This window comes from Mercenaria mercenaria, chromosome 5 (assembly GCF_021730395.1).
Source record: "Mercenaria mercenaria strain notata chromosome 5, MADL_Memer_1, whole genome shotgun sequence".
NCBI classification, from domain to species: Eukaryota; Metazoa; Mollusca; class Bivalvia; order Venerida; family Veneridae; genus Mercenaria; species Mercenaria mercenaria.
In genome coordinates this window covers 86,619,569-86,633,646 of record NC_069365.1, presented here as the reverse complement: position 1 = coordinate 86,633,646, position 14,078 = coordinate 86,619,569, and the positions used below count along the sequence as shown (strand labels likewise).

At 35.0% G+C, this 14,078-nt stretch overlaps 1 protein-coding gene across 1 annotated transcript in view; it reads right to left on the bottom strand.

Annotated features, from left to right (window-relative positions):
• The window catches only part of LOC128557400 (uncharacterized), a 38,711-nt gene extending 25,732 nt beyond the window's left edge, over positions 1-12,979 (bottom strand). The window contains exons 1-3 of the mRNA XM_053544747.1: positions 12,358-12,979; positions 6,998-7,049; positions 4,420-4,548 (exon numbers count right to left, since the gene is read on the bottom strand). Coding sequence (XP_053400722.1) covers positions 4,420-4,548; positions 6,998-7,049; positions 12,358-12,372 — 196 coding nt within the window. The 5' untranslated portion in view covers positions 12,373-12,979. The remainder of the gene's footprint in view (positions 1-4,419; positions 4,549-6,997; positions 7,050-12,357) is intronic.
• Between the last annotated feature and the right edge of the window lie 1,099 nt (positions 12,980-14,078).

The window sequence follows — 14,078 nt, the reverse complement described above, 5'->3', positions numbered from 1 at the left end:
CCAAATGGCCTAGAATTGCTAAAAGAGAGCTATAACCGAGAGAGAAAACAAAATAATCCGTGATTCGACGTTTGCCAGTAGTGACATTTTAGTCTTTTTAACTGATTGGGACCAGAGAAGCTATATTTTCTGTCTCTGAAAGTTAACTGGATCTCGAGGATACATATATATATAATAGAAAATATTAAAAGTTACTCCTGGACAAGTATATAATAAATAAAAAAGAAAAACATCCAATGGGTTTCCTCTATCTGTATTTATGTCTACCTACCGGTTTCATATCATAATCATCAGGGCTGACATATAAAAAAAATCTTTTTTATTTATATATATATATATAGTGATAGGTACAAAATTAACAGACAAAGAACACTGTCTATAACAATGAGATCAGATCAATACTCAGACCAAGGCTTATCAGTAACTCAATTTCAACATATACTGGATTATAGAGAAATCATGCATTATACGATTTACAGTAAAAAGCAAGTAAATATAATGTGGTATATGATAATACATCAAAAAAATATAACATAACATGCGTTAACAAATTAACTAGGTGGTTCTTAGCTTTAAGGTATCTATTATAAATTTCCCAATATTTACATTTGTTAAAAACAGGAATTCAGCCAGATAAATTTCTGGCAAATATGATGAATCTATTCCATCTGGATTGTTGAAAAGTACCGAGCGTACGTTTTTGAATGTTCATTGATTAAATATGTCTGAGAAAGGTGTGTGAAGTTGGCGAGAAGTTCGAAAGGACATTGGAATAGAGAACGGCATTGGACATCAAAAGCATAAAATTAAGAATTTGCCAAAAAGAACGACTTTGTTCTTTATTCAAAAGAAAACCAGTGCTTAAGATAAATTATTTCGATTGTAACACGATATCGGGGTTTATTGTCTTTTACTGAAACAAACAAGCAAACATTCTCTTTACAACACTGAAATGAATAATGTAATACTATGCAGGTAAAAAACATATAAAGGATAATACAGTCAGTCCAGAAGTCTATAGTTCGAATCCGGTTTAGGAACTGGAATGTTTGAGATCCTCTTGAGTGTCTCCCGGAAAATGAAGAAACGAGGGACCCGTTTCAGAGAGCCTGTTCCCAGCAGATTTTGAACTTCCATTTAACTTGTACAAAAGGTTGTTTTAACAAGGCTATAATTAAAAACAGATCCTAACATTTGGTGAAGTCGCTAAACTTACACGACTTAAAAAATACATATTGAACTTGTACCCACGAATGTGTGAACATTAAAATGTTTTGAACTTTGACAAACCAAACATTAATTGAAACAATAGCTTTATGTAACCCCCCCCCCCCCCCCCCCTCCAAGATCGCTGACTTCAAATCTCTTGCCCTTCATCGATGTGGGTTTGATCCTCACCCAGGGCGTTGAATTCTTCATGTGATGAAATCATCCAGCTCGCTTACGGAGGGTCGGTGGTTCTACCCTCGTGCCCGCTCGTGATGAAATGATGCACGGCGGGGCACCTGGGGTCTTCCTCCGCCATTAAAGCCGGAAAGTCGCCATATGACATATAATTCTGCCGGTGTGATGTTAAATCCAACCAAAACAAAGCAAAAACATATGCACCCCGTAATGGCCTGTACTATTTTCTTTCTCGATGTCATTGTGATTGGCATGACAGGACGAGCTTACCCCAAAACAACAGGAATTATTTGCTGAGCACTGGCAATCATCCTGTGAAGTTCGACGACTGTAGACCAACGCATTCTTTCAGTCGTCGAACTTTACAAGATGACTTCCGGCCAGTGGTCAGCAAATAATTCTATTGTTTCTGGGGTAAGCTGGTCACATGTACAACAGTACAGGCCATCACGGGGTGTAAATTCAGTACATTAAACTGTTCACACGGTCGTGAGTACAAATTTAATATGTATTTGTTAAGTCGTGTAATTGTAGGTCGGACTTCACCAAATGTGTGGACCTGATCTGTGAATTAGAGCCGTGTTAAAACAGCCTATTGCACAAGTTAAATCAGAAGTTCAAAATCGGTTAGGAAATGGCTTTCTGAAACAGGTCCCTGGTTTCTCAATTTGTCGGGAGACATTCAAGAGGATCTCAAACATTCCAGAGCCTAAACCGAATCCGATCCATGGACCTCTGGACGTACAGTATTATCCTTTAGATATTTTCTAACCTGCATACATTTTTTTAGTGTTATATAGAGAATGTTTGTTTGTTTTAGTAAAAGACAGTATACCTTGATATGGTGTTAGAATCGAAGCACTGGTTTTCTTTTGAATAAAGTCTTTGTAGTTTACATGCGTATCATAACACCAAGTGATATTAATCATTTGCATCTGAACTCCAATGGTTGTACAATATTCAATGACAGAATCGCAAAATATCAAATGAAGAAATCGCTAATCCGGATATGGCCTATATTATTTCTTAAATATCATCCACCATGATTATATTTCAATAAACCGCTGAAAAACATGAAATAAATATTTTCATTATAGAGCTCTATTTTGAATGTAATATTGTTAAAAAGACTTTTTAACATTAGACTTTGATTAATTATTTATTTGCCATAAACAAGGGAAAGGTACCTAAATGGAATTCAATTTTATCTGCATTAATAAATGAACAGGCTGAAATGAAATTGAAAATCTGTCGGCATAACATGAAATATGTAAACATAATTTACGTCAATTAGATTAATCATTATATGTAAATTGACTCCGTACCACAGTAAATTGTAATTGTAGCTGAAATCCTTTCCGAAAAAAAGTACAAATACTGTGGCGTACTATCAATAGCAAACAACTTTCATTTAGTCTCTTTAGGTTAATATTGTGATAGTTTTTGCTGATTCTCAGTTTGCTAATTGCGATAGGTAAGCTGATTCTCACTTTGCTAATTGCGATAGGTAAGCTTATTCTCAGCTTGTTAATTGCGATAGGTAACCTGATTCTTAGCTGGCAATTGCGATAGGTAAGCTGAGTCTCAGCTTGCTAACTGCGATGGGTAAGCTGATTCTCAACTTGTTAATTGCGATAGGTAAGCTGAGTCTCAGCTTGCTAATTGCGATAGGTAAGCTGATTCTCAGCTTCCTAACTGCGATAGGTTAGCTGAGTCTCAGCTTGCTAATTGTGATATATAACCTGATTCTCAGCTTGCTAATTGTGATAGGTGAGCGAGCTGATTCTCAGCTTGCTAATTACGATAGGTAACCTGAGTCTCAGCTCGTTAATTGCGATAGGTAACCTGATTCTCACTTTGCTAATTGCAGTAGGTAACCTGATTCTCACTTTGCTAATTGCAATAGGTAATCTGATTCACAGCTTGCTAATTGCGATAGGTAACCTGATTCTCAGCTTGTTAATTGCGATAGGTAACCTGATTCTAAGCTTGCTTATTGCGATAGATAAGCTGATTCTCAGCTTGCTAATTATGATAGGTAAGCTGATTCTCGGCTTGCTAATTGTGGTAGGTAACATGAGTCTCAGCTTGCTAACTGCGATAGGTAAGCTGATTCTCCGCTTGATAAATGCGATGTCTTAGCTGATAGGCAAACTCGTGATAGGCAAGCTGAGTCTCAGCTTGCTAATTGCGATAGATAAGCTGATTCTCAGCTTGCTAACTGCGATAGGTAAGCTGATTCTCAGCGTGCTAATTGCGATAGGTAACCTGAGACTCAGCTTGCTAATTGCGAAAGGTAAGCTGATTCTCCGCTTGAAAAATGGGATGTCTTAGCTGATTCTCAGCTTTCTAATTGCGGTAGGTAAACTGATTCTCAGCAGATATGCTGATTCTCCGCTTGCTGATTGCGATAGGTACTTCTAGAAAGCTAATTCTCAGCTTGCTAACTGCGATAGGTAAGTCTTTTCTCAGTTTGCTAATTGCGGTAAGTTACCTGATTCTAACCTTGCTAATTGCCAACTGATGTCCTAACAAGTCCGGAACCTAGTTTTCGAGTCACTGAATATGCTCTTACTAGAACTTGCTACTGTGTATACTGGTAAAGGTCAACTGTGAAACAAGTTCTACAGCTGTATTAATTACTCACGACACATTGTTCCTGGTGGCATAACTCAGCACGAGGGTATGAGAGAAGAGAAGCAATTTCTAACTGTATGCAAAGCAAGAGAGGTACTGGTACCATTTTCACCATTTTGGTTTGATTAGGCTAGGAAGTAATCCAACACCTGATGTGGACGTTTTACCACTATGTAACATAGGAGTTTTAGATCACTTAACTCCAGTTGTTAAAAATCAATCAATTAAAATGATTTAGACTTTTTTAGATACAGCTTGTTTTAAGGCTTTCAAACATTGCAAGTATAATATTTACAACCTGAATTGAAGGCAAGCGTTTCACATGTATATTAGTAATTATTGACAACAACACATTGCTTTATGACAAATTTGAAGTACCTCTTATTTCAACATGAATCTCTGTTGATTCTTCATTGACAATCACGAGTTGATACTCTATGTCAGCTCTCGTTGATCCATTCTGTAAGTCCTGGCCAAGTAGTGCAACCACATATGTTGTACTGTCACCTACAAATATGCAAAGTTTTAAGTTAAATTAATGCTATATCTACTTTACAAGCGTATGCTAGGGTAACTGATTCAATAAAGAGGTAATAATACAAAACAAGAATGAAAGTGACGTTCAAAGCTAGTCCAGCCAGGCCGTTTCTACAGCTTAATTGGCATTGTATACTAGTTCCGGGGATGGGTACCATAATGGATTGGATAGGGTACGGGGCTGGACAAGGAAAAGCCAAATTCACACGTTTTCTTGTTGTTTTTTGTTTTTGTTTTGTTTCGTTTCTGATTTTGTTTTCAAATAAAAATCTTACACGCTTCAAACGATAAACCTTAAAAAATCTTCTTTCAATTTGATTTCAGAAAGAGAAGTGTTAAGGTACTGGACAATAAATGATGCTCGGTGATTTCCGTGAGATTACGTAATCTTACTTCGGTATTCTTCGGCCGTTCAAACAAGCTAGCCGGGGAATTCGGAATCATAAGGGAAATACGTATTCAAACACGATTTCTAATTGTCATTACGACGCCACTACATTAACCAGCATTTGTCTATAGCAAACATTCGCTCGGCACTTTCCTTAGCTGTAGATTCTATGTTAACTAACGATAAATCATCTGTGCTAACTAGCAATATTTTTATTCTGTAATTTGTATGCATATTAGCTTTAAAACGTTTAAAGCTGATATCTATGTATCCAGTTAAAAAAAGCATCATAATTCAAAGAGAAATACCGTAATAGCCTTATCTCATATGTAATAGGGTTTTGCACATTTCAGCCATTAAAAGTGCTGGGAACTTACCGTCCAGAAAAACAATCTATTGGTTTTCCCTACTTTCTGAACGGGAAACTTGATACAAAATATAGCAATTCGCATCATCATCATCTTTACATGTTCTGATAAGGTATCGTTTAATGAAATCCAAAATTATGAACCGGAGAATTTTCTATATCTCTGCCGTTCAAATTTTTAAATGTTCTAATAAGATTCTTATCCTAAATATAAAAGCTTCCCGAATTGAAAACTTGATTGCCCAAATATGAACTAAAGCGTAATATATCTTTAAATAAAATGTGTTGTGATTTGTTGCATTGTATTTTCATTGTTAGCAATGTTTGAAATAGCAGAGATTGTTAATAAATTATGAGATCGCTGGAAACCACGCCATCCGGAACAATCAATCATTTTATTATTCTGTGTGTTTCTAATGTCTCACTGGATGCATTGGAAAACTGTGACTGTGGTAATACAGCGCATTTTAACTATTAATATTTACATTCACTATATGTTTTATACAGAAAGGAAACAAAGGTTCGTATAAACAACATTTGTCATTTGTGCAGTAATCAGATGGTCCCATCCGCGAGACTGCGCGAGCGATCTAGGTCAGTCACAAAGAAAACATCGCAACGTAGTTTAAACCCGTCCGGACGCGCATGAAATATTATTTTATTTTTACTCGAACACAAAAACAGGTAAACGATAGCAATAATCATGTTACATCTCGCGAAACATTGATGAAATATTCACCCGCAAAATGCTTGGATAGAAACATAGCAGAGTCCTCCATTCTTCTCTATACAAAAAAAAAACGTATGCATTTCGCTGACTAGGCAGAATTTAATGTGCTAGTGCCAAAGGGAAGCGACTCTGATGATTGAGATAGACCACTGAACCTTTAGTCTGCTAAATTTCTAAAATGGACTGATCCATCAATCAGTTTTGGCAATACCATTTATTATTCGAAGGAGTGTTCGCTAAAAATTTACACAATGAATAGCGAGCTGTCAGAAAAAGATCAGCCTGCACTGACGGTTACTGATCTTGGTCTGTCTGCACTGGTCGCAAAGGCAAAATCACTTGCCGCCAGCAGGCTAAATGTTATAGAATAAAGAAGTTTGATACAACTATCAGCATGTCAGTCAAATGCATGTACTGTAAATGTATTTATTTTATCCTGTGAACTTTTAAATACCATTACAACGTGCGGGACTTTGCATGCATGCAGAAATTTAATATTATAAACATTGAAACTAGAACGAGAAATTCTGATACTCAGTACCACTGGGTCGTTCTAACTCAAGATGTTCCTGGGGCATATTGATTATATTACCCAATATAACCTTATCCTTCTAACATCTAAAATAAGCGGAAAAGTCTGACCCAATATCAATGGAACATTTTGACAGCCAATATATTTGGAATACTGACACCTAAAATAAATTGAACATTCTGACACGAAATATGACTGGAACATTCTCATACCCAAAATAAATGGAACATTCTGACACAATATGACTGGAACATTCTCATACCCAAAATCAATGGAAATTCTGATACCCACTATCAATGGCATAGTCTGACACCAAATTTTACACAAGCATTTTATAAAAAAAATGCTACACCATCAGATATAACTAAATAATGTCACAACAAATAACATATCTTGACTTACCAAGAGCTTTATGAAGGACCACGCCAAACAACACAGCTGCAATCAACTGTGCCTGCAAGTATAAGAATATATTAATGTTTACCATTTTAAACTGATTCTTTTATTTTTCACTTGTTTTCATGTATCATAATCATTCATTTAAAAAATGCATGTTTCTAGATATTTTGTCATATGCATGTTCTAGTATAACGTCTAAAGCAAGGAAACAGTGTGGTGATTTCAGGATATACATGTATAAGTTTTAGTGTTGTGCATAAAGCAGGATGATAGTGTGGCGATTTCTGAATACATGTTCCAGTATAGTGCTTAAAGCAGGACGATATTGTGGTATTTTCTGGTTACTTGATCTAGTATAGAGCCTAAAGCAGGGGTAGAGTGACGGTTTATGGATACATGATCTAGTATAGTACCTAAATCAGGAAGAGAGAGTGGCGTTTTCTTGATACATGATCTAATATAGTGCTTAAAGCAGGAAGAGGGAGAGTGGCGTTTTCTGGAAACATGTTCTAGAACAGTGCCTAAAGCAGGAAGATTGAGTTGCGTTTTCTGGATACATAATCTAGTATACAACCTGAAGCAGGAAAGGAGAATGGCATTTTCTGGATACATTATCTAGTATAGTACCTAAAGCAGGAAGAGAGAGTGGCGTTTTCTGGATACATGATCTAGTTCAGAGCCTGAAGCAGGAAAGGAGAATGGTGTTTTCTTTATACATGATCTAGTATAGAGCCTGAAGCAGGGAGAGAGTTGCGTTTTCTGGATACATGTTATAGAATAGTGCCTAAAGCAGGGAGAAAGAGTGGCGTTTTCTGGATACATGATTTAGTATAGTGTCTAAAGCAGGGAGAGAGTGGCGTTTTCTGGATACATGATTTAGTATAGTGTCTAAAGCAGGGAGAGAGTGGCGTTTTCTGGATACATGATTTAGTATAGTGTCTAAAGCAGGGAGAGAGTGGCGTTTTCTGGATACATGATTTAGTATAGTGTCTAAAGCAGGGAGAGAGTTGTGTTTTCTGGATACATGATCTAGTATAGTGCCTAAAGCAGGGAGAGAGTGGCGTTTTCTGGATACATGATTTAGTATAGTGTCTAAAGCAGGGAGAGAGTGGCGTTTTCTGGATACATGATTTAGTATAGTGTCTAAAGCAGGGAGAGAGTGGCGTTTTCTGGATACATGATTTAGTATAGTGTCTAAAGCAGGGAGAGAGTGGCGTTTTCTGGATACATGATTTAGTATAGTGTCTAAAGCAGGGAGAGAGTTGTGTTTTCTGGATACATGATCTAGTATAGTGCCTAAAGCAGGGAGAGAGTGGCGTTTTCTGGATACATGATTTAGTATAGTGTCTAAAGCAGGGAGAGAGTTGTGTTTTCTGGATACATGTTCTAGTATAGTGCCTAAAGCAGGGAGAAAGAGTGGCGTTTTCTGGATACATGTTCTATTATAGTACCTAAAACAGGAAGAGGGAGTCGCGTTTGTTTTCTGGATACATGCTCCAGTATTGTTCCTAAGCAGGAACAGTAAGTGGCGTTTTCTGGTCACATGTTCTGGTATAGTGCCTAACGCTGGGAGAGAGTGGTGTTTTCTGGATACACCTTCTAGCATAGCACCTATACCAGGAAGAAAGAGAGTGGCGTTTTCTGGATACATGTTTTAGTATAGTGTCTAAAGCAGGGAGAGAGTGGCGTTTTCTGGATACATGATCTAGTATAGAGCCTGAAGCAGGAAAGGAGAATGGCGTTTTCTGGATACATGATCTAGTATAGAGCTTAAAGTAGGAAAAGAGAATGGCGTTTTCTGGATACATGTTCTAGTATAGTGCCTTAGCAGGGAGAGTGTTGCGTTTTCTGGATACATGTTCTAGTATAGAGCCTGAAGCAGGAAAGGAGAATGGCGTTTTCTGGATACATGATCTAGTATAGAGCTTAAAGCAGGAAAGGAGAATGGTGTTTTCTGGATACATGTTCTAGTATAGTGCCTTAGCAGGGAGAATGTTGCCTAAAGCAGGAAGAGGAAATGGCAATTTTTTTCTGGATACCAGTTCTAGTATAGTGTCTAAAGCAGGAAGAGAGAATGGCGTTTTCTGGATACATATTCTAGTATAGTGCTTAAAGCAGGAAGAGACAAAGTGGCGTTTTCTGGAAACATGTTCTAGAATAGTGCCTAAAGCAGGGAGAAAGTGGCGTTTTTTTTCTTTCTTCTTCTTTTTCTTTTTTTTTTTTTGTGGTGGGGGGATACATGTCTAATAAAATAGTACCTAAAGCAGGGAGTTAGTGAGGTAATTTCTAGATACATTTTCTGGTATAGTGCCTTAAGCAGGATAGTGTGATAGGAAGAATAAATATACATTTTTTTTTACTCTAGGTCCTTGTCTAGGGCCTAGTCGTAAATTTTCTTTTTTATCGGACCATTTTCACACGCACAAATATAAATAGTTTATTAAACCAGATTTATATAGCGCCCTCTTCATTGACAACACGTTCAAAGGCGCTTTACCTACAAATGCGCTTTAAAAACAAAGGCAGACAATCGGGCGCCAATTCAACATCTATTAGTACAGACACAAAGCGATCTGATCAGCACGGAGTAAGAGAAAGCCCCCATAACACAGATAGAGAAATCGTTAAGATACAGACATGTCCAAGTTACTTAGCATCAAAAAAATAAATGTTAGAAAATCATTGCTATATTTCTTAAGAAGGCTTTAAAACTTAGTTACAGACAGATGATATGTTATGGAAACACACAAGAATAATAGATGCTATTAGTTTATTTTTTTTTTATTTTTTTTATTTTTTTTTTTTAATTATATTTTTGCTATTTTTTTGTTTCCATTTAAACTTGAAAAGCGTCTGTAAAAGGGTACTGATGGTAAATGCCTTAATTATGAAGCTGTATATTTAACGACCATTATTCCCCCTTAGAGTTTTTGTCAAGAACGAAGGAAATGTTTTATTGTTACGGCGGCCCGGGTATATATGATTCTCGACTCTGGCATGCTTTTTCGTGATTTTGCATTGTTTTAGATTGTTTAGAAACAAAAGCTCAAGTTTTAATGTTTGCAATAAGATAAAAAAATTAAAGAAATATCATTTTAGCTTAAGTCTGGAGATCAGTGCCTTTAAAAGGGATCATAAAAACTTGCTTAAAGATAATGAGATAGTCTCTGTATTGTACTGCCTTGGTAAAACTGTGCAAATTATCAAAACATATAACAGTGCCTTACTGAATGTAAAATAATCTTTTTTTTCGGACTCAAAATTGGGATAACATTTTTTTTGTAAGGTATGAACATTTACAAAACAATAGCCATAAAAGAAGACATTAAATGGCCAATTCATACAAACATATGAATAATAGATTCAGTGATATATTGAACACAATAGTTAGTTCGCGCAAGTGGATTTATCGAGTTCTGCTTCTAATATATCTTCATCTAACTTACTAGCTTCTTCTTAATTTATTTTTGTTGATAATTTTGATGATAAATAAGTTGCAGCGTCAACGTAGATATTATCCGTAGTTAAAAGTGTCTTATAGAATATGTACTTGTCTTGTATTTGAACCAATATTGATTTAATTTCACCCGATTCCGTACGTATCTGAGACCATTGTTTTTGCTTTCCGCGTTTTTTCTTAAGATCAAAAAAATACTTGGACGATGTTTCATCTTGACAAATTTCTTTAGCTTTTGATCGTATTTTACCTGCTTCTAATTGTTTTTCATGGTGATATTTCAGTCCATATATTTTTTTCTATTTCGATATCACTATATTCTATATTACAATCGTTTTTTAACTATTGAACTTTACTTTCTAGCTGATTTATTTTAATTTTAATGATTACTGTTCTTTTAATCTTTTCGATGCTGACTTGTCCCTCAAAAAAGAAACACCAAGGGTATAAGATAAGCAAGATAACAATTTTATTTTCTGAATGTAACATACAAAGCGTACACATACAAATACAAACTGTGCAAAATATCAAATTCTCAAAACATATAACAGTACCTAAATGGATGCAAAATGATCTTCTTTTTTTATTTCTATTTCTATATCACTATATTCTATATTGCAATCGTTTTTAACTTTTGAAGTTAATTTTTAGCTGATTTATTTTAATTTCAATGATTACTATTTTTCTAATCTTTTCGATGCTGACGTTTCCTCAATATAAGATAAAATAAGATAACAACTTTATTTTCTGAAGGTTACATACTAAACGTACGAATACAAATATCAAACAGCATATTTCAGTATGGTCTTCAGTCAAATTGCATTTACATTCTTTCATTTACACAATCATACAGTCAATTTATAATCAAACATTTATTATGATACAAAAATACACATATCAGAATAACTTAAATATTTCTTCGACAAACACTACTCAAATTATAAAAGTCTTGAAAGCTTAATATACAAAAGTTGTAAGTGTAACAGTAGTAACTATGTTTTAAAATAATTCTAGAATTTGTTGTCACAATCCCCGCATACGGGTATTTGATGCTCACCAGATTTTACATTAAAAAACATACTTTTATGTAACAAAACCTGCATGAATATAACAGAAAGGTTTCCATTATTTGTAACCGCATAAGTTTGATAAGGTTATTCTTTTTGTTTAATCACATTGTAATACCTAACGATAACAAACATTCGGGATTCAAAATTCAAACCCTTTGCGACATATTTCATGAAAATCTGCCTATTGCAAACCTGGCGCAAAACTTACTACGCGTCAAAAGGACTAATTCACAACAATTAGTGCGTGCAAAAAGGAAAATTTTGTCATGGGACAGAAAAGAATACTCTTTCGGGTAACTGTATTGCTTAAAAACAACGATTTTTGTTTGATCCAGATTTTCTGTAACGAGTTTATTTTCTTTTTTAATTTTGCTTGAAATATTAAACAGTATCATTTTATTATACGCAATTTGATTACTTTTTAAATTTATCTTCCAAAAACGATTTTAACAGGATATTTTCCGTTCCATATTCCAATCATTTTGGACACTTCAATTTAATTTCAGTTTTAACATTTTGTTGATGGTATGTTATAAGAGTTTCAAATATTTAAGCAGTCTTCAAGTATTTTTTTTCTTCAAATTTTGTCATGGGACAGAAATTTTAAAAATACCCTTTCGGGTGCAAAATTTACAATTTTTAAACATATTTAAAATTAAAAGATCACAGTTCCATCTCTTGAACCCTTTTAAATGAAGTATAGCTTATATCTGGATTTGGGTATTAAAGTCATAATTCATGAAAGATCTTGTCAACTATTTTATTAACCAAACAGAAATCAGAATTTTGATTAAAATTATTCAATTAATTGTGTTTAAAAATATTAAAGATCTTACCGACAAACGTCCCATCTCAAAGTTTGCTTAAAATCTATATCTCCTTTTCTAGATACACCTTTAATAATGCACAGCAAACTCTAAAATATCACAATATTCCGACTGATCGAGATCTTGCTGAAAATAAAATATATAATCAGTGTTAAAATCGATATTTATTGCAGAATAATATTGTACGAATTTATTTTGTTAGGCAATATTATGAAAATGAAATGGTTCTCAGATCACTTAAAACTTTGCTAATTCTGATAAATGGCTTGAATCATTCTATAAACTTTCATCTATTCATGAACCTTTATCCGTCTTTCAAAACATTAATTGTTTTGCCTTTTCTCATACGATGCATTAGACATTCCTCAACGCAGCGTAGAAATCCGTGACAATGGTCCAAAATTTGATTACTATACAAATGGATATCACATTTTGGATATCAAAACAATTCACACAAGAAATATTTCTTAACCCTTATCATGCTGGACACGATTAATTCTGCCTTTGCGACCAGTGTAGATCATGATCAGCCGTCTGATCATGATCTGTACTGTTCGCCATTCAGAAAGGGTCTTTTATGGTAAGCACCCCTTTAATTGGCACTATCCAAATTGAAAGATGGACAAGTTCATTATAGAAATTTAGCAGGGTAAGTGTTAAAAACCTGGTTGTTGCAAATTTCTTTGATACGAAGCAGTATATATAACTTGTAAGGAATTCTTCATATGAGGAAGCCATCCAGATCAGTGGTTCTACCCAGGTGATCGCCCATGATGAAATAATGCACGGAGGGGCACCTGGGGTCTTCCTCCACCATAAAAGCTGGAAAGTCGCCATATGATCTGTGATTGTATTGATGCGACATTAAACCCAACAAAACCAAAGAAAAACAAAAAAACTTTAAGCTGTCTTTCATTTTATGCTTTTGGTGGGACTACACGCATGTCATACCTACAAGTTTACAATTAACGAGAGAACAAACCTACCGGAAGTTATATTATATTATATCTATTCTTTAATCGAGTAGAACTTGAACTGACAATCTCTAAAGATAACGAACATTGCCTCAGACCGCTTGAACATAAATCATGGTTCCGCTTTGTTCTGTCAAATAGTTACACAAGCTTTCCCTTATATGTGTGGTCAAATGTTTCTACTTTGCTGTGCCAAATCTTTACACACGCATTTTCTTATGTGTTTGGTCAAGTTGTCTGTATCAAATCTTTACGCAGGCATTCCTTTATTTGTTTCTTGTTTGCTGTAGCAAATCGTTTCACAAGCGTTCTTTCATATGTTTGGTCAAATGTTTCTAGTTTGCTATGGCAAATCTTTACACAAGCCTTATTTTATATGTTTATGTGTTTGGTCAAATGATTCTGCTTTGCTTTGTCAAATCTGTATACAAGCCTTCTCTTATATATCTATTTATCTTGCCTCCTACAAGTTTCTTGCATTTCTATTGGTCAATAGACGTCACGTGAAGACAGGATATATACCATATCCTGCTAGTATATTTCAGATATGAATTTTGATCAAAACAAAATGGCTGCCACACTGCTGGCGTAATTGAATCAAGTCAGATTAGATTATATATTGGCTCCAACGAGAGTATCGTTTCCGAGAGTAAATTTAGTGTTTTCTTGCCGATTTCATTCTATATCTAAGTTGAGGCTCATGAAGTTTGACAAAATTAGCCGTAAAAGCGGAATAACTCTGTATGGGATAACGGA